The sequence below is a fragment of the Cuculus canorus genome, chromosome 2, assembly GCF_017976375.1.
Source record: "Cuculus canorus isolate bCucCan1 chromosome 2, bCucCan1.pri, whole genome shotgun sequence".
Classification (NCBI taxonomy): Eukaryota; Metazoa; Chordata; class Aves; order Cuculiformes; family Cuculidae; genus Cuculus; species Cuculus canorus.
Window position 1 is genome coordinate 24430664 of NC_071402.1, and position 27994 is coordinate 24458657.

Here is a 27994-nt window from a genome sequence, read left to right on the forward strand (position 1 = left end):
ACGGGGCGGTGCGACCACGCCCCCTCAGAAGTACTACATTTCCCAGCAGACCCCGCGCGGACACTCTGAGCAGAGTGCGAGCGGGGTTGGTGGTGAGGATGGCTTCCCTCGTGAAGAAAATAATCAGCAGTGCTAAGGCTCCCCCTGCGATGGGGCCGTACAGGTATGCGTGACAGGGGCAGGGTGTGTTCCTGGGAGAAGCAGGGCTGAGCGGGAGCTGGGTTTGCCGGTAGGGATTTGAGGAGGTCTGCAGGGGCAGCTCTGGGTGCTGTGGCGAGGCGGGCGGAGCGGGGGCTCCTCTGGGAACCCCCCCGGAGGCTCCTGCAGCACCAGCGCGTCCGCAGTCCTGGCGGCAAACTTCAGCCTGGCCGGGAATCATTAGGTTGGAAAAGACCTTTGAGATCATCACCTTCAGCCGTACCTGTCCACTACTAAATCATGTCCCCATGTACCTCATCGACCTGTCTTTTAAACACCTTCATGGATGGTGATTCAGCCACCTCCCTGGGCAGCCTGTGCCAGTGCTTGCTAACCCTTTCTGTGAAGAAATTTTTCCTAATGTCCAATCTAAACTTTCACTGACGCAGCTTGAGGTCATCCTTTCTTTTCTTCTCACCTGTCGCTTGGGAGAAGAGACCAGCAACCACCTCTCTGTGACCTTCTCTTAGCTAGTTGTAGAGAGCAATAAGGTCTTCCCTCAGCCTCTTCTCCAGGCTAAACAACCCCAGTTCCCTCAGTCACTCCTCATAAGATTTGTCCTCCAGCCCCTTCACCAGCTTCGTTGCTCTTCTCTGGACACGCTCCAGGATGTCAATGTCTTTCTTATATGAGGGGCCCAAAACTGAACACAGTACTCAAGATGTGGCCTCACCAGTGCTGAGTACAGGGGGAGAATCACTTCCCTGGTCCTGCCAGCCACACCGTTTTTGATACAAACTAAGGGGTGTCTGGATCATCTTAGGTAAGGTTTTAAAAACTCTCTCTAAAAATCACTTTGGGAAAATGATTCTGAAAGTGGTAGTGAATGAAAACAAAATAAAGCAAAACAAACTCAGGGGAAAGAACACTTCTTCCCAAGGAAAAAAAGTATCACTTAGAAAAAAACACGCCTCAAAGGCAAGTTAGCAGTGAATGTGGACTCCGGAGGATGAACAGTGGAGGCAGAGCCCTATCCAGGATGTCCTTTAGCAGCCAGAGTTTCGTGCATGGGAACTGCAACTGTTTAATTATTTTGTGTGTGACGGCCAGCAGGTTAGAAATGCTTTTCAGTCTAAAATCTAACTGCTATAAAAATATACAAGAAGATGTTCAACATTTTCACAAGTAAGTTGTTAGTTGCAACAGTTTTGAATATAATTTTTAAAAATTCTAATTTTAATTGGAGAAAGGTCTTTCCCTGCTCTGTGGATGTGGAAAAAACGTTTAATGACTATACTAGATTCTTACAGCTAAGGTACTGAGGTATTTTTATCAGGGTGTTTTCTAAGAACTTTTAATTCTGCATGCAGGCTTTGTTTTCCAAGTATAAATACCAACTCCTCTGGCTTAAACTTTTCCGTTTGTAATATTTTAGTGCCTACCATGTGTGGTTTTGTCTCCATTACTTTGAAACTCAGTTTTCCATGCTTCAGCCTTTGTGTTCTTTATAGGAATTGTAAAGATGGAGAAATAGAAAGTGTAGGAGCAGAGAGGCGTGACGTGAAGGCTAACTTCTGTCAACAATAGGCTGTTGGTGGATTGCAGCCAGGAGTCTGGCAATGCTTGTGTTAGGAGAACATCTAAGACATGGTAAAGCAAAATTCTTCAGCTGCACACCCCTTCGCCTGAACTGACCTAACCTTCAACAGAGCTTTCCACCTGAAGAAGCATTTTGTGCTTATTGATAGTTCTTGCCAAAATACTGTTTATTATGCAGCCTGTTAATCATCTGACCCATTTAACTTCAATAAGTTTATCACTAACTTATTTTATCAGATGTCAGTAAACTTGCCAAAGTCAACAGAGCACAAGTTGCACAAGAAGTACCTGCTACATCTCTGCTGAGGAGTTTAAACGTGGTAACAGAAATGAGGACTTAATATGAAATGGGTGTATGGGCTGCATTCCTGGTTTTGCTCCAGCCCTTCAGTATGCTTTTTAGTGACCTATTTTTAATGTATTCTTTTATTTTCTCTATTGCATCCCATTTCAAGTACCTCGAGATAGGTAGATATCTAAAAACACTTGTGTCTCTGTGTGTGTGTGTCTCTCTCTATAGATATATATATCATTAATAAACTTTACAAGACACGGCAGAGATACTGTTCTTGTATTAATCAATAATTATTTGTGTAAAGAAGTTCTCATTAATTTTGCAGTCCTTGTCTTTAAAGAGCGTGCTTCTTAACATAATCTCTCTGATGGCTGATGTTCTTCAAAGGTCTTAATGTCCATCCAGCTACATACTTAAGTATATTGAAGTGCAAATGACTTTAGGCATGCACTCAGATCTCAGCTGAAGCAGAGATTAATGAGTAGCTATGATTGACCCTAGTTAAAGGATACCTCTGCAGTTAAAGTGTGATTGGAGTTTGTACAGCTGGAGTCTCTCTGAGCTTCACCTGTGCATTTGACTGCAGTAGAAGTATATCCTTTACTTGGTAAATTGTTAATAATCTCAGTGAATGGAGAATTCCATGGGTTAGCATACCAAGAAGAGGAAGTTGAGCAGAGAAGGGGATTCAATAAGATTGCTTGTGGATGTTGATCTGGCAGTGGATTCAGAAGAGTTCAGCTTGGTTTTTTTTCCCCAGTCATTCATTGTTTAGGACTGTCCAAGCACCTTTGTTGGTATGAGGATTTTCTTGTGTCATTTGCATTATAATAATTAGTATAAGACAATCCTTTCTTTTAGAGAGGTCATACCTTCTTGTTGCATGGTTCTTTGTACTTCAGCTAGAAAGGGAAGTTTGTGGTCTGAGGGTCTGAGTCTTAAACGAGGCAGGACGTGGCAGGAAAGAAAACAAAATTAATGAAGTATGTGTTTTTGGTTCATACATACATTTTCTATCAACAGGATTGAATCGGCTAGAAAACTACTTCATTCACTGGTTTCTATTCAAATCATGTAGCTTTCTGATTTACTGAAGTTTTGTTAGTTGATGATAGAGAAAATAATCACATAAGACATTTTACTCTATCGTTAAAGTTACTAGCAATTTTCTTCCCCTTATTAAATTACAGGAAAATGTAGGATGAGGTAGAAGGAGAGGTGAGAGGCAATCTACTGTGCCAACTCTAATTGTTTTATGGAGTTCCTAAATTAGGTCAGTCCCCTGTGAAGTCAATGAATTGAGACCATCCAACTGAGTCAATTTCAGTTAGGAGATGTAAGAAAAATGTTCTCTGAAAGAGTCCCTTTACTTTTCCATTGATATTAAAGGGAAGCTTAACCTCCTAATTTAGATCCCTAACTCTGTGTAATGAAAGATGCTTATTGAACTTTCAAAGCAAGGTGTTTTCTCATGGAATGAGAAGAGAGAAGAAGAAGACTGTGTTAGTTCCACAGCCACTTTCAAAAAAATCTTTCTCCAATTTCTTGCAAAATACTTCTAATTACCAGCTGAAAATTGTCTCTTGCGTAATGTTAGCTAGGTAGCTTAAATCTTTGTTTTAATCTTTTAATCTCTTTGTGGTAATTAGAGACATTGATAATTGCCAACTCTGCTTCAGCAAAAACACACCTGACACTTACATTAAAATATTTTGCAAACAGCTTAAATTCTGCATTCTTCTGAATTAACCTAGCCAACAGGTCACTCAGGTTATTTGGTGAGAGGAAGGTGATTGTTCTGGGAATAGAGTGATCAAGGTATTGTGCTGACTAGCCAAATTTGTGGCTCTGGAGCAATACTGCCAGAAAACTAGCTGTCACTCATTATCATGGTGCCTGTTTGAGAAGAAAAATGTTAAATTTTTCTAATCATCCCTCTTAGGATTTTTCTTTTTTTTTTTCTTTTTTTTCTTCCGTTGCTCTGTAGCTGAGATGCAGATGAGAGATCTTGTTTACTTCTCAAACAAGGATGGAATATTTATCTGGGCAGGTGAAAAAGATATGTTTATTTACTCTACCTCCCCTCTCCTATCTGCAGTATGGAAGCTGGTAGCTTAGTTTAGTGTTGTGTTGCTGCACTCGTACTTTGTGCCTTTGAGAAACAGGGTTTATTTCCTCAAAAACAGAGCTATGTGCGTCCATAGGTGGTCTAATACCAGCTCTTAAAAAAACATAAGCAGATTGAATTTACGATTGTTTACATAACCTCAGTCCTCTATCTTTTTGAGATAGTATAAACTACTGAAGAAAATGTGAAATGTGTTTTCAGATAGTTAAATGTTTTGATGGAGAAGCATTAAACCTAAAACAACACTTGTGTTTTCAGCCAAGCAGTGCTGGTAGACCGGACGATGTACATTGCAGGACAGATAGGTGTAGAACCTTCCACTGGGCAGCTTGTTTCTGGAGGGGCAAAGGAAGAAGCTAAGCAGGTAAGATGTCTTCTAGCAATGAACTCTTAATGATGTTAGCATATGCTTAGTTAAAGATGGACACGAAAAACTGAAGGGAGCTAGAGAGCATGTTTCCCATCCTTGAAGATGAGGGAAAAGCAGGAGAAAGTAATTCCGTCCTAACCCTGTCATTTTCCATGCAAACAACTTGGAGGTCAGGGAGGAATCTGTATTTCATGTAGGAAAGTCGCGAAGAATCAGTGTTTTTAATGAAAGTTCAGACCCCAATAAAAACCCTGGCTTAACCCAAGAAAGGAGTTGTTCCCCCAGCAGCAAAGAGGTGGTTTGAGGTAACAGGATGAGATGGAGCTGTATCACGCATTTATACCTTGTGAATCTATGGTTTAGTATTTGTGGTTTATTAGAAACTTGCTCGTATTAATTTCTGACTTTGTTTACCCATTGAGGACATTTCAAGATTTGCTGCGTGAAATTATAGTTTAAAATGGATGTAGCCAAGTTACAACCTGTGTTTGTTACCTAAATAAAACCCAGCTGATAGTTAAGATTTTTGTCTCATTTTTCATTAGGCTCTAAAAAACATGGGGGAAATCCTCAAAGCTGCAGGCTGTGACTATGGGAATGGTAAGCACTGCTGTGATGGTGGCAAACAAGTGGTTGCTTTTACCTAGATTTAAAAAAATTTGCTAAATGTTCAGTTGTTTTAAATATCTGGCAGAAACAAAAGGAATCATGAGTCTGGGTTAAAAAAATAAAGAAATCAATGTGGAAGGCTGTGATGGGTATCAATGGAACTCAGCCTTTCACCAGAAGTTTCTGCCCATGGTACTAATGTTTTTAACTTCCTACTTGGGAAGCTCTGGTATAGAGAGCTGCACCTGACTACAGGCATTCTGAGCATCCTCGGCTTTGATCCAGGTGAAAGCAAGTTTCTATCTATGGTGTTAATATTCTAGGCACATAGACACCTTCTCCCCAAAAAAGTAATCAAACAGTGGAGCCAAACCAGTATTAATTTTGGCTTGGGCAGTCATGAGTAAAAAAATTCTGGCATAGACTGTATTTTGAGGCCCTTTTTTGACTTTGGGCAGCAGACTTTAGTTGACGTGCTTATCATTTCTGGGCTTCTTGGACGAATTTGGCTTAGAATGAAATTTTAAATGGATATATTCAGAGCTTGTCAGGAATGTCTAATTTCTTAAAGTTTTATTGTGTTCTAGGTATTCAGATTTTTTAGGTGGTTCTCTAGGTGGTAGCTGTAATGGTCAATATCTTTTAGCAAAATTTCTCGTTTGGAATACTTGAGAACCTTATGGAATGAAGGTGTGGAATGCACTAAAGATTTTCAATTTTTGTGTATAAGTCAAAGGTCTAAAATAACTACAGTTATGTAATTTCTAGTTGTGAAGACCACAGTTTTGATGGCAGACATGAAGGACTTCAATGATATTAATGATATTTACAAACAGTGTAAGTAGATCTTTTTTGTCTCTGTTGAACCAGTATGCTTTGTAGAACCAATTATATTCACAGTAAGTGAAGTATTTTAAGGACTTGGATGATGCAGTTCCAGATTGTTTGAGATTCCAGTAGAAATATAAAATTAAAAAAAAATATATAATTTGCCAGCACTAGATCAAGTATGGCACAATTTCTGGTGCATTTGTCCTATCATCCCACTGTCATGTGAAGAACAACTCCTGTTATCCCTGCAGGTTGATCTTCTATGCCTCTTTATCTTGATAGATGCTGTGTGATTCTGCTGTAGGCAGCCTTCAATTACTTTCGGATTTTGTATCTCCATTTCTTTAAAGTCTATTTGTATTTTTTTTAATGATTTGTGGCTTATTTTTATGGGACAGGGCTCATTTTTTATACAAGTATGAGCCTCACTGTTCCTCTTAAGGAAAAAAAAAAAAGTAATACTTGTTTAACAAAACAATATAGACTGAAATGGGTGCTTCCAGTGAGCTGTATTGTGCAGAAGAATTTGCAAAAGTATGTACACAAGTTCCTTTTTTATAAAGGTTTGGGTTTTAATTAGATAGCAACATCTGATCCTGATTGAAGTTTCGTTGAGGAGCTATCAATAGTATTCTGCGTGTCAAAGTGGAATTATGTGGGCATTTAAGCAGGGTAAAAATAGACCAGCTGGATACTTATTTTACTTGTCACCTTCTACCTGTAGTTCAACAAAGCAGTTCTTACTCTGCTTTGCTTGTGAGTTATTATCCTGCCTGGTCAGTGCAGTACCCCGAGATCCACATTTCTGAGCTTAGTGTTGACTCTCGCTGGTAAAACTTGACTACTAAAGAATTTGCATAATTCAAAGTCATGTTGGATAGGGCTTTGATCAACCTGATCTTGTGAAAAGTGTTCTTGCATGTGGCAGGGGATGGGTTGGATGAGGTAATGTTTAAAGGTCCTTCCAAACTGAACTACTGTATGATTGTAGAAATTCAGCTCTTACACCTTGACTGATACTCTTTTCCCTGCCTCACCTCCCTCCTCCCCCTGCCATTTTAGTATCCTTGAGCACCAGGCCTAATTGGGAATGGATGATTGGGTCAAGGGCCTATTCTCTGCCTTTATTTGTTATGATTAAGATTGGATCCCTGTGGATTTTATGCAAATCTGGAGTCTTTGCTCATGACTCTTCTGACAGGGGCCTGCTTCCCCACTTGCTCTTTCTGTGAAGGAGCGCTCTTTCTGTGAAGGAGCCCTCTCCCTGGTCTTTGCACTTGGATGATCATTCTGATTAATATTTAGCCGAGTTGATGTTAAGGCCGTGCAGTGTCAGCAGAGTGCAAGGTATCACTGGCCACTAGGTCACAACTCTAGCTGCCTTCTTGATGATGAATGGCAGCTTGCTGAGGTATTAGAACACTCAGTGACCAGGAAAAAAATAACAAGGGGGAAACAATAGCTGTCAAAGAAAACCACCTTGTAACCTTGAACCTGAAACCGTTCCAATGACTGCATTTTATACGGATGAGTTTTAGTTGTGTTTTATCAAGCAAAGTTAAGTTCTTGGTGGATGTCTCTGTTTAAATTACAGTTTTCAAGACAAACTTCCCAGCCAGAGCAGCCTATCAAGTTGCTGCTTTGCCAAAGGTAAGTGTCACTTTTCTGCTTACAAAAAAAAATTAATTCTGAAACTCTTCGCTTCTGAAGTATTATGACAACTTTTCTTATTCTGGAATAGCTTCAACTGCAATTATTTTAATGAAGAAGCCTAAGAATTTAGTTTTTGTTTCCAAGTACACTAGACTTCCCACACATAAGAGATCTGAAAATGAGAGAGATATATCTGTATGGTGGAAGATATGGCTACAACACTAGAAATAAGGGGTTATGACGCTGAAAGATGAGTGAAGTTAATTTTCAATATTATTTGCCATTGCTAAATTAGTAACTGTCAAAAGTATATTCTCCCTCAAATGGTACTCTGTTCTTACAAAGTTGTTACATGTCCAGTTGCTTCATAAAATGGGTATATTCAATTCCTAATACTTTTCTTCACTGTTTTCTCACAGGGTGCCCGAGTTGAGATTGAAGCTATTGCCATTCAAGGACCCCTCCAAGATGCTTCAGCCTGACTATAAATAGAGACTGAATATCCTACAACAGCAGTTTTAGATTTAATACTTCTCGCTTACATCTAATTCCTACAGTTGACTATCAGAAGTCACATACAGTTGAAATCACCAAATTTACCAAGGAAAAGTGCCTTCTTCTGGATTGTGGCCTTGGATTCTCTAAAATACAAGCTTAACAGTGAGTTCTCTGCAGGCCAACCCTGAAACTCCAGGAGTCCTGCTAATGTCAGCTGAGCTTGTTTGCAGGACAGGGCCCTTATTTTGTGATGGATATTCAGGCATTGAAGTATACATTTCAGTTAATGTATGACAGTTTGGTGATCTGGACATGGAATACTGTAATGATTTGTAATAGTAGTTTTTTATAACAATTTTAATAAGAGCAAATGACAGAAATGGGAAAACGGAACACTTGAATTGCTTAGCATATGTCTTCACTTTTGTGTTTTGGGAGTATTTTTCTGACCTGTCTTGAACTTTCTTTACTGAATAGGTTACTGTTGGGACTTACAGTTTTTTTCATATGTGAACAACTGCTTAAGAAAGATGATGTTAATTTCAGAAAGAAGAAAACCATGCTTTTCTGAAGTAAAGTGGTGACTATAAATTGCCTGTAAATTAATCTCTGCCTATAACCTTTTTCATAACCGTTTTCTTAGCAATTTACCTTTGGCTATCTTTTGATTTAAAACAAAACAAACCACCTGAAAAAAATTCTATTTAAATAGAATAAATGGTAATTGCATCTGTAAACCTGTGCTTGTCTATTCTGGGAACAAACTCTTCTTATCCTGGTAATGCTTTGATACTCCATTACAAAACAGCCCATCTTGCGTTTTCTATAAGAGATAATTAACCGCAAAATAATAGCTTTATTATCTGTCTCCTAATAGCTAAGGATGAAAATAATCCAAGACAGGAAGCTTTCAACTACCATGGCATTACAGTTCTTGGCATTTTTCTCCCTGCCACTAGGAACAGAAGCATCTGCTTAATGGGGTGATTGAGCAATATTGAGATATCAGACTAGCGATTCTAATAAGTCCTCATCCCTCTGCACTTATCTTCTAAACAAGTAGAAATGGATGTGGTGTTTTAAGGAACTTGTTCGAAAATCAGCTGTATGGTGGTAGAGTTGATTCCCTGTCTTCCTCACAGCCACATGACTAAGCACAGTATTGGTTTATTTAGGGGAAATGACCAGAAATTCTTTTCTGTTTTTTGTCCACTTCAGTGTCTCTGTTTTGCACTTTTCTGTGAAGATAGCCATCCAATTAGGTATGGGATGCTACTGCTGCTGTATCTTCATTTTCTTTGTGTAGAAAGGGACAGGCGTTTTGCGTAGACTACAGGGACGAAGTGAGATCGTTCAGGGAAAAAATCAGGAGGGTTAAGGCCCAACTAGAAATCAAACTGGCTAAGTCTGTGAAAGATAATAAAAAAATCTTTCTACAAATACATTAACAAGAAAAGGAGGACTAGGGAGAATATTCAGTCCCTATTGGATGCAGAAGGAACAACAATGACAAGGGATGAAGACAAGGCTGAGGTACTTAATACCTTTTTTGTGTCAGTCTTTAATAGTAAGAGAAGTTGTTCCTCCTGTGTACAAACCCAGGAGTTTGAGGAGCAGAATGAGGCTCCCATGATCCAAGAGGAGGTGGTTAGACACTTGCTTGCCCAGCTAAACACCCACAAGTCTATAGGGCCGGATGGGATCCACACAGGAGTATTAAAGGAGCTGGCGGATGTCCTTTCCAAACCTTTCCATCATTTTCCAGCAGTCCTGGCTGACTGGGGAAGTTCCACTGGACTGGAGGCTGGCTAATGTTGTTTCCATCAACAAGAAGGGTTGCAGGGAGGATCCAGAGAACTACAGGCCTGCCAGTCTGACCTCAGTGCCGGGGAAAGTCATGGAACAGGTGATCTTGAGTGCTATCGTGAGGCACATGCAAGAGAACTGGGTGATCAGGCCGAGTCAACATGGGTTCATGAAAGGCAGATCTTGCCAAACTAACCTGATTGCCTTCTATGACAAAGTGACTTGACTACTGGATGAGGAAAAGGCTGTGGATGCAGTCTTCTTGGACTTCAGTAAAGCCTTTGACACAGTTTCTCACAGCATTCTGCTTCAGCACCTGTCAGCCTCGGGCCTGGATGGGCGCACACTCTCCTGGGTTGAAAACTGGTTGGATGGCCGGGCCCAGAGTGGTGGTCAATGGAGTTAACTTCAGCTGGAGGCCAGTTACAAGTGGAGTTCCTCAGGGCTCAGTACTGGGTCCAGCTCTGTTCAATGTCTTTATCAATGACCTGGATGAAGGCATTGAGTGCACCCTTAGCAAGTTTGCAGATTACACTAAACTGGGTGGAAGCGTGGATCTGCTGGAGGGTAGGGAGGCTCTGCAAAGGGACCTGAACAGGCTGGACTGCTGGGCTGAGACCAGTGGCATGAGGTTCAACAAGGCCAAATGCCGGGTCCTGCACTTGGGGCATAACAACCCTATGCAGTGCTACAGACTAGGAGAAGTCTGGCTAGAAAGCTGCCTGGAGGAGAAGGACCTGGGGGTGTTGGTTGACAGCCAACTGAACGTGAGCCAGCAGTGTGCCCAGGTGGCCAAGAAGGCCAATGGCATCTTAGCTTGTATCAGAAACGGAGTGACCAGCAGGTCCAGGGAGGTTATTCTCCCTCTGTACTCAGCACTGGTGAGACCGCACCTTGAATACTGTGTTCAGTTCTGGGCCCCTCACCACCCGAAGGATGTTGAGGCTCTGGAGCGTGTCCAGAGAAGAGCAACGAAGCTGGTGAGGGGGCTGGAGTACAAGTTTTACAAGGAGCGGCTGAGAGAGCTGGAGTTGTTTAGCCTGGAGAAGAGGAGGCTGAGGGGAGACCTTATTACTCTCTACAACTACCTGAAAGGAGGTTGTGGAGAGGAGGGAGCTGGCCTTTTCTCTCTAGTGACAGGGGACAGGACATGGGGGAATGGCCTCAAGCTCCACCAGGGGAGGTTCAGGCTGGACATCAGGAAAAAAAATTTCACTGAAAGGGTAATTGGGCACTGGCAGAGGCTGCCCAGGGAGGTGGTGCAGTCACCTTCCCTGGAGGTCTTTAAGGGATGGGTGGACAAGGTGCTGAGGAGCATGTTTTAGGTAGTGTTAGGAATGGTTGGACTCAATGATCCAGTGGGTCCTTTCCAACCTAGTGATTCTGTGACTGTATGAAAGTGAAAATAGCAATACACGGCAGCTTGGAGAATGCACTGTTTCAGTGGTAGAAACCTGTATCTGTTTTGTCAAGTGTATGGTGAGAAACTGCTGTTTGTATGCCATGACCGAGTGCTTCAGAAGCTATTTCTTATCCCATCTCATGTGACCAAACTCACTCAATTTTGGTGAGCTATAAAAGCAGCCATTATGCAAGGAGAGGGCATAACACTGGTTTGCTACAGGTCCAGTCATAGCACTGTGGATTCACCTGCCCAACAACTCAAGTCCAATCTTCATTTCCTCTGTGTGTATCATTTGTCTTCTGTGTATAATGCCTACTCGTGATCATCTCACATACTTGTAATTGGTTCATGATTTTCATGTGGTAAGCACACAAGAAAAAGTCAGTCTGGCAGCACTGTGTCGGCGTCTGCCTTTGAATGGCACATGCAGATATTGCCTGTCTGAAAATACCCTTGGATTCGATACCACAACCACTTTGTGTGAATAATCTTCCATTTTTGGATTAACTCTTTAAGTGCCCTACTTGTGGTTTCTTACCTTCCTGCTTGTCAGCTACACTTTCCAGCTCCTCTTACTTCAGTTAGCCTATTGCAGTAACCGTATTTTGTATTTTTTATGTATTCCTGGTATCACATTAGCATACACCAGAGGGGTAGTTGGATCACCCTATTTACCCCTTCTGGATGTGTTGCAAAGCGGCCATTTCTCCTGCTTTTTACTGAACTTGTAAATTGTATCTTTACAATGAGGTTGTCACAGCAAGTATGTACAGATATAGGGATTTTTTTTTTTCTTTACAGCACTATCTTGTCTTCACTTGACAAAAGGGGAGATAGTTATTTCTATTAGAAGCGAGATAATGTTTTTGGTATTTTAAAAAGTGATTGTCCAAGCAACAACTTTTGAAAACTACCAGATTCTGCATATAAACTTCCTACACACTTTATTAGTTTTGCCTTCTGCTGTTGTTCTGTCTCTTTGGCTATACTATACTTGGCATGTCTTTCATGCTTTACAGCTCCAATTCAAGAAGCAATCCCACCTAAGAACACATCAGTCTTGTTAGGAAGGAGCTAGTGATAACATGAATATGACTTTTAGGAAACACAGGGGAAATGTTACTTTACTTTGTCAGTTTAAAATAGTTAAGAATAATGTAACTAAATGAAGTAATTTTTAAACAGATTCCTAATTTCTAGGTAGTTCTCTGTTACAGCTTTTCTCACAGGGGATTACTTTGTTGGAATACATTTCACTTATTTGTACAGATTTAATTAAAGTTCACCTTGAACAGATTTCAATAGTGTTGAACACGAGCTAAGTTCAGCCTTGTATAATTGCTTATGGTTATACTTTCTTACCTCTCACATGAGTCTCCACTGCCTTATTTATGCTGTGCTGCCTCTTGCCAACCTTGAACCAAACACTAGATGGCAGTTTTGATATTTTATTGGGGCGGTTGTGTACTGACTTGTCCATTTGCTGCCGTAAGTCCTTTAGGGAATTCCTTTGGATAACTTCACTGGTACAAAGGAGTATGAAAACCTTTTTGCTTCTGCAGTAAGGTACAATCTGAGACTGACATGTAAGTAAAACACCTGGAAAAAAATACTTGGTGGATGTGGCTAACAAGACTCAACATGTTACTTCATTAAAAATGTTTGTATCAGTAAGTAGGTGCCATTCTGCAAAAAGTCAGGAACTGAAATCCACTTTTAGCTCTCCAGTTCCTTAGCTTTTAGCTGGAGACCAGTTGCACAGTTTCTTGAATGGCTCAGATTTCAATATGTGTTCTTCATGTACAGGAATTCTAGAGCAACTGAAACTTTTATTTAAAGCTATAACATAGCAGTTTTCAACATAAACAATCAGCCTTCTATAGATAAGTTTAAAACTTTATTTTTTTAAGCAGACGTATTTAATTCTGTTTTTTAAAACAAAAAGGCTAAGCCCCATAATTTTCCAATATGAAAAGTATCATAGATATCTCTTAAGTCTTAGTTCACTAAAGTACACAAACAGTTAATAAATCCTGTTTTAACTAGAGGTAAGTTAAACGTAGCTTTTTTTTTTGTTTGCTAGACCAAGCCACTAACATGGCTGTAATTCAGCTTCTGGCATTCTAATTTCACTGCTAAAAATTTGTTTTAATCACGTGTAACTTTAAAAAAAAAACAAACCCAAGAAAACAGGTTCTCTATTTCTGTGAAAGTAAAACAGTATTTAAATTTGCATGTTCTACCAGAAGTTTCTTTTAGTTTTATTTCTTCTTCAAATAATTGTTCTCTGTGGATTAAACAGTGCAAATATACAGTCCAGTACCTACTTTATTAAAACTTTGTTCTCTGTTAAAGCACATAGCCAAACTTGGACTGTTCTAATCTTCTGCCACAAGCACCTTGATCTTGCTGCAGTTTTTACCTGAAAGCAGTTCCTCATTGAGTAAAAGAGCCAATCCTAGCTGAACAGGTTGCCAAGCGTCTCCTGGGATCCTATCACAGTATGTGTCTGTGTCTGCACAGAGCTGGCAGGGTGCAAATTTAACCTCTTTTAGGGCTGTGTTTTTTTGGTAATCAAAACAAAATTCCTAACCATAACTTTCTTGTTAGCTTGGAACTTAAGTTTGTTCCTTCAAGTGTTCTGCCCAGCATTCCCTGTGGCATAGAATGATTACTTCTACCTAAGGTTGCATAGCTTTTGATAAACATTTTTTATTGTTTTGTGTTTTGATTATAGTTTAAAAAAAAAAAGGTGCTTAGGTATGTTGCGATACCTCTGGAGGTATATCTTGTGAACATGGATGTTGGAGCATGTCCTCTTCTCAGCCCTTAACTTGAAGCATTTTGATCCATAGGCCAGTTTCTGCCCTTGGCAACCTCTGTGATGTCTCAGATTTGCAGAGGCAAATAACTGCATGTATTTTGGCCCTTTATGCGTACTTCATGCTTTGGTAGCTTACAGACTATGAACAACGCGACCTAGGTGTATTTCTGAAGGTAGGGATGTTCACCATACATCTAGCAGCCACATTGTGATCTTGTGGTAACTTAAGGGATTTAGCACAGCATCAAGTATAATTCGTGTTTTAGAAAGGAAAAGATAGCTTTCATCTGTTGTAATTATAGAATATGTAATGGCTAAAGACATGTAAGAAGGGCTGATGCTGTTGAGTCATTGACTGGCTTATATTCCTTTTGTTTCTGTTCACATTCCTTAAGGACATAAATTGATACGGAAGAGAAGGACCTGGGGGTGCTGGTTGACAGCCGACTGAACATGAGCCAGCAGTGTGCCCAGGTGGCCAAGAAGGCCAACGGCATCTTGGCTTGTATCAGAAATGGGGTCACCAGCAGGTCCAGGGAGGTTATTCTCCCTCTGTACTCAGCACTGGTGAGACCGCACCTTGAGTACTGTGTTCAGTTCTGGGCCCCTCACCACAAGAAGGATGTTGAGGCTCTGGAGCGTGTCCAGAGAAGAGCAACAAAGCTGGTGAGGGGGCTGGAGAACAAGTCTTACGAGGAGCGGCTGAGAGAGCTGGGGTTGTTTAGCCTGGAGAAGAGGAGGCTGAGGGGAGACCTTATTGCTCTCTACAACTACCTGAAAGGAGGTTGTGGAGAGGAGGGAGCTGGCCTCTTCTCCCAAGTGACAGGGGACAGGACTAGAGGGAATGGCCTGAAGCTCCGTCAGGGGAGGTTCAGGTTGGATATCAGAAAAAAATTCTTCACAGTAAGAGTCATTGGGTACTGGAACAGGCTGCCCAGGGAGGTGGTCGAGTCGCCTTCCCTGGAGGTGTTTAAGGAACGGGTGGATGAAGTGCTTAGGGACATGGTTTAGGGAGTGTTAGGAATGGTTGGACTCGATGATCCAGTGGGTCCTTTCCAACCTTGTGAATCTGTGATTCTGTGATACTTGTCTTCCTTGATAACAACAGTGGCAGAAAGAGTGACTCTGAGATGAGCAGTTTATCTTGACTCCCTTATATTTTCATATTATATTTCCAAATGCAGCCCCCTTTGTTGCTATTAATATTACTGATCTCTGTCACAGAACTCTTGGTTTGTGCTTTAGAATTCTTTAAGATAGCTGGTCAACTGCAACTTGTGATCTAACACGTAACTTGTGAGGAATCAATGTGGCTTCTCTGCCGATTTTTATTGCCTGTATTTGGGCGCAGAGTTGTGCTGGCTCACAAGAAGAAACCAGCCATGAAATGCAGCTGAAGGTGGAAGTTCTTGGGGCATTGTGGGCCCTGGCTGCGTGCCTGGTCCGGTCCTGTATCACCCTGGGGAGTGCTTATCCTGAAATACCTGTCCCCTGTCTCCTCAGCTCCCTAAAGTGCAGGGTATGTCATGGAATGATTTTGGTATGCGAACAAAACGTTTGACTTTTTAATTCCCAGTTCAGTGTCAACAGATTTTTAGCAAACCAGCTGCATATTTAAACTTTTCTGTTACAGAAGGCTAGTAAAAATAAAAAATAAAACTCTGCAACATCCATCTAGCAAAAAATCTCTTAAAAAAGTGCATTTTGATTTTAGAACTTTATGGTGTTGCCTATAGGAAGTTGACATTAAATGAAGCTGACAAGTTTGTAAAGAGTGCTGATAAGCAGAAAACCTTAGATTTAGTGATATAGTCAAGGAATATCAGCTTGCACAAAAGGCTGATAGGCTGATCCCAAGCCTATCCTTGGCTGACAGGCCAAGGATATCAGTTAGATTATTTAATAAAAACCAAAGTCAGCTGGAGTCAGATGTGCACATGCAGCACAAAATTCAGCTCTTACAGGATATTTGTATAACTTGCTGGTCACAGTAAAAATTTTATAGATAACTAACCTTTTCTACATATTCTGCTTCCTTATGCCAGAGAATCCTGTAAACACAGTGCCAAATAATACATATAGTCCATTTGCAACATTCACCATCAGAACAAATTTCTGCTATCTGTTCCATAATACTAATTATATTCAGGGCGTTTTGACAGGAAAATTGTTTGAAAGCTTTGTCAGTCAGCTTCAGCTCCAAAATGATTATTTAGCATTTTGGGAAATAACTCAGACAGTCCCTGATAGCACACTTCTCCTGGAGGACAGCACTACAGGGAAATATAATAGATGAACTCTCCTTTAGGAAGAGGCTTATATATGTCTCTGGTTAGAAATCTACTTTAGAAGTGACAAATGCATATGAGGAGCTACACAGTAAAAGACAGGTTATTTATCACCATGAATGTTAACAGCTGTGAAGTTATTTTTATATTTTAAGTATGCTAGGATTTATAAGACTAAAACATCCTACTTATAGTTAAAGATGCCCTTGTCTCCCTGTTTTTGCAGAAGTCATCGTGTATATTATACTACTAGCCTTTCAATAAATTTATGTTTAAAAATGGAGATGGAGCAGCAGACACCCCCTTCGGTCCTGGACATTGTACCTTGTACATCTTCCATTTTCTGAAAAGCTATATACATAAAATACATATATATGCATTTCATTACAGCCTGGTAAATGAGCACTTTGCTTTTCCAGTCCTCTATGTGCTATACACTTCAACAGCTCCACACACTGTAGTCCAGGCACTTGGAGAAATTGCCTGCATACTGCCATGAAAAAAAAGGAAAATAAAGCTATGCTTATATTCTTTATTCTATATAATGTTGGTTGAAGTTTTCAAAAGTTTGAGTTTAGTTATCTGACCTGGAAAAAAGTCTTAATTGAAGATTGAATGGTTATACCGACATTGGAAAATGATCCCGCTGTGCTGGATGTGTACAGAAAGCATTCTGTGGCAGGGAGGTGTAAGCTCAGGTATTTCAAATACTTGAAGTCTTGGCAGCTTGACTTCAAAAAAATATATATTATATAAAACTTTTTCTGATGCCTCTTGTTCATGGCTCAATCCATAAAAGTTTTTCTATTTTCCCAACCCAATAAAATTAAAAAATATTCATGTGGATAGAAGAGCAGGCCCAAGAAGATGTTCATAGACATAACTTCTATTCCTTGTTTTTAGCTGTCTCTGAAACAAATGGAAAAAACAGAATTTAACAAGTAGTTGAGGGTACAACTTGATACTCAATAAGCCTCTCGGGAAGCATCACAGCCTGAAGGGGGTCTGTGCTCTTCTCCCATCTGTAAGGATGTTCTACGCAGACCTGAAAGAGCCACAAGCATCCACCGGCTCTGCTTCCTCTTCCTTCTCCACACCCCCCGCCCTTCCCCCCCGCCCACTGGTACAGCCTTCCTTTTGCAGACATTAACATCACCTATGTGAAATCCAGTTACTCTGCAACAGCCTTAGGCTCCTCCCCACACTGCTGCATTTTCTCTTAACTTTTGAAATCACTGCATAATTTCAGTCACATTTGATACAAAGGCAAAAGTCTCATGTACATTAAATTTTGCAGTAATCTTAAATAAGAACAAGAGGCTAAGGGTATAAATTCAAGTACCATACAAGTACAGGAAATTACATTTTAACGTAAGAAATCCTTTTTTATTCTAAGGGCAATTGGTTGATTGGAATAGGCTGCCCACAGAGTTTGTGGAGTCTCCGTCCTTGGGGATGCTCAAAACCCAACTGGACAACCTGTTCCAGCTGCCCTTGTGTTGAGTAGCGGGGCTGGACTCCAGAGGTACCTTCCCACTTTAGCTATTCCATGATAACCTATGGTTGAGGAACTACACCCAAGCCCTAACGCTGTATGTGTTGGCCATCAGCAGCTGAGAAGCCATGAGGCTCTCTGGCTTGCTTGACAGCTAAAAAGATGGTGACCAAGGGATTGATTGGGAGAAATCATAGTGTTGGACTGCTCCAGCTCAAGGTACTTCTTTCCCAGCCAGAAGACTCTGCAAGGAGAGGTTGGGAGCATGGAATTTTCTTGTAATGAATGGTGGTAATACCATAAGGCTGGGTAGGGAATACAATAAAGGTGGAAATTTTGCAGGGGAATATAGGTGATGGAAGACATCGATCAAACTACAGTGCCTCTCTGTGACAAAAAGTCTGACAGTTAATTTGCATAAACTTTGCTAATGTAGTGTGGAAAAAAAAAATGCCGTTTAGTAGTTTTGAATTCAACACGCTTGTATTATGAGCATTCCCTTTTTCATAGATGGACCTCAGCTACCTTTAGAGCAGTATTTATTTTGCACTTGGATCAGCTCATATCCTCTTAGCCATACCCTCTCAGAGGAAAGGCTCTGAATGTTTTTGATCTCTATCAAAATGAGAATTTTTCCATTCCCTTTAGCAATCTTGCTTCCATGCCCAGAATCCTGTTTTAGTTATTCAATATCCTTTCAAGATGGAAGAATTATTCCCTTATACAACAGCATCCCAGATTTAAATGGCCACTGTTCCATTCTTAACATTGTTTGCTTTTCTTGCCCACAACTGTTATCTGAGCTGTCTGCATCAGTACACTCTTTTCATCTGAAATGTATTATGGACATAGAAGCAGGGCTCTTCCTGCTTCCTTACAAAACTTTTGGGGACAATATTATCTAGGCAGGTAAATGATGAAGTCTCTTACTCTTCAGAAGCAGAATGCTGTTCTTTGAGGTTTCACAGAAGGAAATTAAGTGCTTTGCTGAATCCACAGCACAGATAATTCTTCGCAGAAGCATAAAGGCAACATAGTTAAAGATCTATATGGCATAAATTTAAAGATCTTGCAAAAGCACAGTTGCCATCAGCCAACAATAGCTTGTCTTCATAGGCCAGCTTAAAAAGCGACAATATAAATGTGATCAACCATAAAATAGATGAGAATTAAATGGAGGTGAGTGCTTTGTCTCTGATCACTACTTATCTAACTCTGCTTGAGTAATCACAAAACATATTTGCCTTTCTGACCACCCCACTGGACTGCCAGGCTGCAGTGCTCATGCTGCAAATAATTTTCCTTAATCCTGTAGCACAGGTGGAACACGCTGGCTTGCTGCTGAGAGCTCAAAGGCTGGAGCAGGTACTGGCACTGGGAGGGAACCAAAGACCTCTCATCCCAGGTGCAAGTGGTTCATTTTAAAGGCAAGAAAGATGCTGGTGTAAGATATCTCACACCCTTCCTGCTGAAGCTGTCAGAATTGTTCTGAATTACAGAAATACTCACTGAGCCCAAAAAGATTTTGAGCCTGGTGATATAGACCAGTAGTTAGTAGGGAGGGGAGAGGGAAAAAGCGGTTTCAGTCATTGCAGTTACATTCACTGGAGGAAGGGAGGAGGTGTCTGCATTGCCTAATCAACCTTCTCCACATACCAGCAATACCACAGAGTAACCTCTGCCTTCTGGGGCATGCAGATGCCTTATATGATGGGCTCAAAATATATGAGTGGAGGAATTGTAGTGAATGTGCAGGAAGAATAAATAAGTTTTTCAGAAAGACTGTGATGACAAATTGTGAACATAATTTCCGAGTTTCCTAGAGACACAGTCCTGTTCCCTTGAATTCTTCTCTTCACTGGTGTGACAGTTTTCGAAAAGCACTTTATTTGCCCTGTGATTTTTCCTTCCTACTGTGTGACTGCGTTTGCTGTGCAATGTGCTTTCATCCCAGTGCTACACTGCTGATTTCAGCTGATAAGGAGAACAAGGGATCTGAAATGACTGTCTGGCATAGAATGGAAATCACAAAGCAGCATTAAGGCATTAACACTTCTCAGGCTTATAAAAACAAGTCTGCAAACACTAATGAGCAAATTAATGATTATAACAGATTTTTATTTTCTAAGACTGCACGTTACAGTCTAGCATTCTCCCCAAAGACGGATAATTTATCACTAGTAAGACTCATGTATTACATAAAGATGACCCATGTAAAAACCATGACTTCCAATTGATTGCTCCCAAAAATATCTCTTAAACAAAAAATATTTATGGCTCTCTCTGTTGTGTTAAAATGCAGAAAACAGCAGCTGTACACCGGCAAAGGATGACATGATGTAGTCATTAAGGACAGCACAGTCTTTCCCGTCTCCTAGACAATTACCCATTGGTCCTTCCCTTCTCTGTCAACATACCTATCTTTGTCACTTCTGCACCATCCACAGCTTCTCCTGTTTCTTCTTCTTTTGTTCCAGGCCCTCCACTTACTATCTCACTGAGCAGCTCAGTTTCCACCTGTTCTCCCGTCTCACCTGGGAACAGTAACCATAGAGATCAAATGAGGATCCATTGAGAAAGGCATCAAGTGCCCCAGCTCCTTTCTGTAAACCCAGCTTTGCTTTGTCAGCTCTCCAGTGCCCCTTACCAAGGTACCCCCATGAATGAATCCATAGGAAACAAACAGGATGCTCCCAATCACTTTCCAACATCCAGCTACACGTATGCCTCATGCCTGTAAAGTTCTGATGCTTTCACAAAATCCCCTTGGTGCAATGTAAGTAAGTACTATTTCTGTTCAAATTCTTTTTCCTGGATTTTATTTTATATATTTGCAGGTTTATATGCAATTGGAACAGAAAAAAACAGGAAACACAGTAACACACCAGTCTGGCTGAAATTGTGCTTTCCCTGGGAAGCTGCTACCTAATTAATGTACTTGCAGAGCCACTGGAGAATAAAGGAAAGCAAAACAAGCGCTAAGTATCATATGTTCCACAGCATAAAAATGGAAAGTCTCTTCTTCAGCATATGCCGCATAGAAAGAAAATGCACACACGCTATTACTTTTAGCTTGGAACAAACAGAAGCGAAATTCTTTTTCCCAAAAGCCTGGTTCTCTCCCCCTACGAGCAGCATGAATCACTTAGTGGTCAAAGCCCCACAAATGGCCACCAGACAAACCATCAGTGCTAAACGTTTTCCTGTGGACATGAGGTTGTACTTCAATATTCAGGGTGTCATGATCCGCCTTCAGCAATAAGCCCCAAAATCTTAGTAGGGGCAATTAATGAAATGAGTTTCAAGCTTGGCAAGACTGTTTTATGGATGAGCATCCAGTCATTTACTGCTTTCATGAAATGAGACTTCATTCCAAAGGATAGATGCCCATTTTATGTAGGAGAAACCTCATAATTCTTTTGTAAAGAGATAGAGGAGAGGACAAGCCAATTCCCATGCCTAGCTACTGGGATGCAAGGAGTCAGATTTATATAGACATGTGCAGCAAAGCCCCAGGGTTAGTGGTAGTGCATGTAATTGGCTCTGGGCTTCACACAGATCAGTCTTTCTCCTGCATCTTGCACTTCTTTATGGCAAATGTGGACTGAGCAAGGGTGCTGATACCACATTTCCCTGCAGAGAAATATGTCTCACATGCTTCACCTGCCTATTCCGTGAAGAAATGTTCCCACAGGAAGCATTGGGTTCCTCTGTGAGCTGCTTTGTACCATTTAGGAGAAATTGAATTCCTCCTGTGAAGTGTTCAACTTTTGCACATGCAGTCCATGGGAGATACGTGTCCTCTGGACACTTAACCCAAGTATGAGCATAGCCTGCAATCTCTAGTGTTGAGCACACCTCTCGGGGAAGGTCCCTATCCTAGCACACAGAAATACTTGCCATGTCAAACACGATTGTTTTCTCATGCAGACTTCTTGCCCAGCTAGTCAGCTTCAAAAAATTTTTGAAAGCCTAGCCCTCTGTCCCTTGACTGCTACTTCTGTTCTGCTTCTGTGGTAGCCAAGCTTCTAGGACATACTGGATATGCCAAGGGTGCATCAAAAAGACACTTTCTCTTTTACATCTAGACACGAACCCTCCAACTTCAAGTGCACAAGGCCAGTTGCTTTAAAATTAATACATGCAACTAAGTAATAGAGCCTTGGTCTCTGTAAATGTTAAGGAATGTGTCAGAGCTACACAGAAAAACTATATTTAAATTACGGGTATGGTGGGGCATTTTACCTGCTAAGAACTAAAAGGACATGAAATGAAATAGCAGAGACAATGACTGGAAATGCTGATTAAATTTATCACAGCTTGGACTTGTGAATCTGAGGCTTCCCCAGCCATGTGCTTCTATGCTCCACATTGTACAGACTCCCCAGACCAAATTCTGACTCCAGAAGCTCATGTGAGGCTCTCAGGAAAGTCAAGTCTCGCACACAAGTCCCTGAAGGCAGAATTTGGTCTTCTGCATTTATGAAAGCACAAATATTACCCTCAATGAGGTGGTCCTCTTCAGTAGTATGTACTTTCTCGATGGCTTCCACCACAGAGCTGTCACTGCCCTCTACCTGCCCACTGTCCTCTGCTGGTCCTGGCGATGGTGACCCAGCATCTTCTGGCACTGATGGTGAAGGCCCATTGCTCTCCTCTTGCCACACAGATGGCAGCTCAGGGCTCTCCTCCACTTCTGCAGGTAGGGGCTCGGTGCCCTCTGGCTCCTCCCTTTTAATGACCGAATCGATCTTTCCATCTATGGCCATCATCACAGCTGCAGCCACGTCTCCTGGCAGATGCTTGCCTGGGTTTGTCTCCTCAGAAGCAAGACTCTCATCCTCCACTGGGTCCAGCTGTGTTTGGTCAGCTATAGTTTCATGATCATCTGCAGTTGGGGTGTTTTCATCTGATGATGCTTTTAGTCACAGCAGAGCAAGGAAACAAAAAAAAGAGAATTGCAGATAGATGATGAGTGGCCATGTAAGCTAGATGAAAACTAGACCCACAGGGCACCATACAAACACTACCTATAAAAAAGGTCCCACCTGGCTATGGACAATACTCCTTCAAAGATCTGCTGCTCTTACACATATCCAGTAGAGGATGGTTCTTTGTTACATAAAAAAATAGGTTTGACTTGATGCACATCATATATTTTTACATGAAGAGACCTGACCTGTTTGCAGGTCAATATCCTATTACATTTTGCCTATGGATCTGAAGCATGCAGAGGGTTGGCCAACGACAGGATGTTATGCAAGGAAGCACCTTTTCCTGCCCAAACCATGCACAGAATCAACATACTGAGTGGGAGGGAACTGCTGCCCTGGGCAGCACATGGGAAACCTCTGGTGGTACTTCCAGGTGGGCTGAACAAAGAGCACCAAAAATTTTCTCATGCCAGAGCAGTGCTTGTTTCTTAAAACAAAAAAACAGTTTGTTTGTCTTTAAATACTAAACTACCATTCGCAGTATGCTTTGTCTAATATAACATTCAACAACAGGAAGCCTAAGCTAATTAAAATTTCTGCTTCTTTCATATTTCATCAACTTATTGGCTAAGTGAAGCAATGGGCCTTTTTGGCAGACAAAATTTATGAATAAAGAAATGGCAAAATCACTCTGGCAGGTATTTAAGGATAAACGCTGAAGACTCAAAATTAGCTATACCTACCTATCAGACTGACTTAAAAACCTTCTGATTAAATTCAGTTTGACAAGAGCTTGTACTTAACCTTCTCTAAAGGAATGTCAAGATGAAAACCCTGGGTAATTCATGCATGAAATCTCTTCATAAAGTAATTGCAAAATCTGAACAAATTGTATGTTATGAGAAAATGATGATTGCAGTATCATGTCAAAGCCAATGAGCAAAACCATATGATACTTCATACACATATAGATGAGCAGTGGAAAAATGTAATACATCCTGTTTTTAAAACAGCTGCTTGAATGCTGCTGGTCTTAAGAGAAGTTCGCAGTTCTTTCAAGGCATTCAAGCAAACACCTCCCCAGCAAGTGTCACCTAGTCAGCATGTACATATAGACACAAGGATGGCTAAGCCAGGAGAAGAGCCAGGGAATATGGAGTGTCAAGATAGACAAAAATCAGCTTTGATTACAGGACACAAAAAACCTCATTTGTCCTGGGAACTGAAACCATCAATGGTTCAACCAGCCCCTCCAAATCCACAGCCAGGACCCTGAGCTGGCAGCCACTCAGCACCACTGGCAGGAAAGGAGGCAGCAAACATACCAGGAGCAACAGCTTTGCTCTGGACCTGGATATCTCCACCCTGCTCAAATTCACCATCTCTCAGCTCCTCCAGGAGATGGGATGTCCATTAAGATGTCCCTTTCAGACCATTCCACACCTGTAGTGGCAACCAGAGGGGAGCAGGCACTTAAATGCTTTTGTGGTCCTGGCTCTCCATTACTGGCAGTTTAATTAACCTGTGCTCTGTCTGGATGTCAGCGAGGCAAGCAGTAACAGGGTAAAACAACAGGTCTTCGGTACATTTGTTGGAAATGCTACCAGAGTGCTGACATTAGTTGTGCTGTGTTCTGCTGATAATGCCACACTGGGACTACACGTTACAGCCACACAGCAGCCTGACCGGGTAATCGTGAAGTCTGTCGGCTTAACTACTTCTGATTTTTTCCACCTTATAATGTTTCAAGATGAAAATGTGGAAATTCTAAAAACTTTGAAAAAAAAAAATTTGAAGAAGGCAGTGGACAGTGTTTTCAGCAGCTCTTTAAGACATGAGAAGGAAACACATTAAAGAAAGGTCACCAGTCAGATTCGTTAGTATGTAGCACTATAGCTATGTATAAGGAAACTCAAAAAAGGAGGTTAGCTGAGCTACCTCCCTGGGACCACAGACCCACCCAGAGGCACCCTGCCTCTGACAGCTGGGAGGGGCAGTGGAAAGGGCAGAGGGACCCAGCCCACAAGGCTGGGTTTTGAGTCATCACTGGACATTCCTCTGTGAACCTGCCCAAGACCCTTTTCAATCCATTTATGGACTCGGCCTCCACCATGACCAGTGGCAATGAGGTCTATGGCCCACTTAGGGCCCCTGTCAAACATGTTTTCACTGGTCTATAAGCCTGCTGCTTGTAATTTTTTCAATTGACGTGGTTCTTGTGTTACAAGAAACAGCAAATACATTTCCTTATCTACTTTCTCTGGATCTCTATCACACCTTGTCTTCCAGGCACTCCTTTACTAACATGAAGCTCAACATGAAACAACAGCAAGTAAGCCTTAAACTTAAACTACTCTAAGCAGTGACTAAAATAATAGCAGTGGATGCTCAGAGATCAGAGACTTGATGTTTTCATGTTCTGTTTTTTATCCCTTTAGACATTTCTCATGCCTTCACCTTGCTTAGTGCCAGGTGGACAAGAAGCAGCTAAAATCTATGGACAGAAATAAATGAGTCATGAAAAACCATGTTACACAGAGTTTTCAGTTGACGTTACCACTAAAAGAAACAATTCAAACCCATTACTGCTAGCAATCTCCAACATCATCTCTGTAACTTCCAGTGAGCCTTCTATTCATCAAGGTGTTTTATATAAATTGGATTATAAAATACTGCCATGCAATGCGAGGCCTGCACTGCTGGAAACCCTGGAAGCATTCCTTCTCTCTCATTTGAAATGCAAAGAATTCTCCAATATGGAAAAAATAAATCCTCCCAGTAATCTGTTCAATACCTTTATCCCCAAGAAGAATGAACATCATGTGGCAGTCAACATTCCTAGGATGCCTTCTAGTCTTGATTTATTTTTATATTTATATATTTTATTTTTCCCTGCTGTAGACAAATTCAGCTGGAGAAACAGTGAAAAGCACAGTGAATTTAAATGGGCCAAAGCTAAAATATTTTTTCTTTCTCTCCTTTTGGAAAGCCTCACATTTTTGTGAATTAGACATCAATGGAATGAACACATTCCTGTTAATACATCCAGAGAAGTTGCTTTCAAATTATCCTCTCTCATGAAACTAAATTAGAAAATAACTAACATATCTGGTCAGTAACTGCCCAGTTAATGAAGACCTTTCAGCTGTAATCACAAACTGCACTTTATCATTATCATGGTATCATAGTATAGTTAGGGTTGGAAGGGACCTTAAAGATCATCTAGTTCCAACTCCCCTGCCATGGGCAGGGACACCTCCCCCTAGATCAGACTGCTCAAGGCCCCATCCAACCTGGCCTTGAACACCTCCAGGGATGGGGCATCCACAACCTCCCTGGATATTATCCTGATATCAGTTTATATATTTAGTACATTTCACAGCATATCCTAACATGAACAAGCCTTTAGATGGAATTCCTAAAATACTCAGAATAAATCACTTCAGTTGTTTCCTTGAGCCCTTCAGTATTCCTATGCAAAGATCTTTCAGCAGAGGAATTTGGTACATTAACCAGGTGACCAAGGTAGCACGTACAGGATAGCGAGATTTCTGCTGATACTTTCAGCAGGGCTCCTCACTTTGCAGTTTTTGCAGATGATTGCTGGCTCTGTCGTGGCACAGACAACACTCACCCTGTACAACCTGCTATCATCTTTGTAGTAACAAATCACAAGACCGCAAGGCAACAAATGGAAAATAAACCCATACAGAAAACACATGTGCTGCAGCCAGAATGACAGCAACAGGTGTTATTTATCACTCAGAATACAGGAAATAAATTCAGTAACATGAAATGTGAATGGTTTTTATCTGTCCACAGGGTATCTTTCTGGAGAGCCAAATATCTGTGACTGCAGCATTAAGGTTCTTATAAAAGTGTTTCTAAATCACCCTTGGAGCAAAGAGCCAAATATGATGAATATGGAAACAAGTTTTAATTGTCACTGAATAGCAAAGAGGTTTCTATGGAGTGTGTTCCACAAATACACCTTGCTCCCAAAATTAATCCTCTGTGCCTTGAGCCAAACTGAAGTCTCAAGAGCGTTGCCAGTGCAGTATACTGTGTTGGGATGGATGTAGAGTTTGTAAGAAAAAGAGAAAGGTAACAGGGTTAGGCATTGCTAGCTGACTACTATTTTAAATGTGGAGAAAAGCCCATCTGATTTACAAGGCGTTACGCAAAAGGACCTGTCTGTAAATTAAAACCCAAGCCCATGAAGAGGAAGAGAAGCCTGTAACTCATTCACCCACAAGACACAGCAGTTTCAGACGTTCCTTTATGAGGCACATAGAATCACCAGGTTGGAAAAGACCTCTGAGATCGTGGAGTCCAACCCTACCTATCTGCCACTAAACCATATCCTTGAGTACCTCATCTACCCGTCTTTTAAACACCTCCAATGAAGGTGGCTCCACCACCTCTCTGGGCAACCGTTCCAGTGCCTGATGACTCCCCCCAGTGAAAATTTTTTCTTAATGTCCAATCTAAACTTCCCCTGCTTGTCCTATCACCTGTCATTCGGGAGAAGAGCCCAGCTCCCTCCTCTCTACAACCTCCTTTCAGGTAGTTGTAGAGAGTAATAAGATCTCCCCTCAGTCTCCTTTTCTCCAGGCTAAACCGCTCCTCGTACGCCTTGTTCTCCAGCCCCTTCACCAGCCTTGTTGCTCTTCTCTGGACACGTTCCAGAGCCTCAACACCCTTCTTGCAGCGAGGGGCTCAGAATCACCGCGCTCGAGGCTGTGCCGAGCGCAGGGGAAGGATGTCGGTGATCTCCACCGACAGCGCAGCAGAACCAAGAGCCGAGCAAATCCCACGGGCTCCCGGACTCCTCGCCCCGCTGGGCTCCTGCCCTCGGACGGGACCCCCCGCAGTCCCCAGCCCGTCCCGGCTCCCCATCCCGGTTCCCGGCCCTGCTCCCCGCTCTCACCGCGCGGTGCTGGTCCCGCTGCGGGCGGCGGCTCCTGCGGGCGGCTGCGGGCGCTGCTGGAGCATCCCATGGTGCTGCAGCCGCTTCCCCAGTGCCCGGAGCAAGGTGAGGAGGGGCCGGAGGTGCCGCCGTGTACAGACGGAGCCGGGAGGAACGCGGGGTGGCCGTGGCGATGGTGCCTTAAAACACGC

At 41.7% G+C, this 27994-nt stretch overlaps 2 protein-coding genes across 2 annotated transcripts; one reads left to right on the plus strand and one right to left on the minus strand.

Annotated features, from left to right (window-relative positions):
* Positions 1 to 32: 32 nt before the first annotated feature.
* Positions 33 to 8812, plus strand: RIDA (reactive intermediate imine deaminase A homolog). Its single transcript, XM_009558011.2, has 6 exons — positions 33 to 163; positions 4419 to 4524; positions 5076 to 5130; positions 5908 to 5976; positions 7565 to 7620; positions 8043 to 8812. The coding sequence occupies exons 1-6, from the start codon at positions 99 to 101 to the stop codon at positions 8103 to 8105; spliced, it is 414 nt and encodes a 137-aa protein (XP_009556306.1). The 5' UTR covers positions 33 to 98; the 3' UTR covers positions 8106 to 8812.
* Positions 8488 to 27992, minus strand: ERICH5 (glutamate rich 5). Its single transcript, XM_054059190.1, has 4 exons — positions 27804 to 27992; positions 22441 to 22857; positions 20357 to 20473; positions 8488 to 17353 (listed from the first exon to the last, which is right to left on the minus strand). Exons 1-4 carry the CDS (start codon positions 27871 to 27873, stop codon positions 17331 to 17333), a joined length of 627 nt encoding a protein of 208 aa, XP_053915165.1. The 5' UTR covers positions 27874 to 27992; the 3' UTR covers positions 8488 to 17330.
* Positions 27993 to 27994: the final 2 nt, after the last annotated feature.

Bases quoted from the DNA above. Each gene is read 5' to 3' on its own strand.
- RIDA (XM_009558011.2), top strand. From the start codon at position 99: ATGGCTTCCCTCGTGAAGAAAATAATCAGCAGTGCTAAGGCTCCCCCT. The intron at 164-4,418 runs GTATGCGTGACA...TTGTGTTTTCAG, and splicing joins CCTGCGATGGGGCCGTACAG to CCAAGCAGTGCTGGTAGACC. The intron at 4,525-5,075 runs GTAAGATGTCTT...ATTTTTCATTAG, and splicing joins CAAAGGAAGAAGCTAAGCAG to GCTCTAAAAAACATGGGGGA.
- ERICH5 (XM_054059190.1), bottom strand. From the start codon at position 27,873: ATGGGATGCTCCAGCAGCGCCCGCAGCCGCCCGCAGGAGCCGCCGCCC. The intron at 22,858-27,803 runs GTGAGAGCGGGG...TGTGACTAAAAG, and splicing joins AGCGGGACCAGCACCGCGCG to CATCATCAGATGAAAACACC. The intron at 17,354-20,356 runs GTATGTTGACAG...CATTTGTTTCAG, and splicing joins TGCAGAAGTGACAAAGATAG to AGACAGCTAAAAACAAGGAA.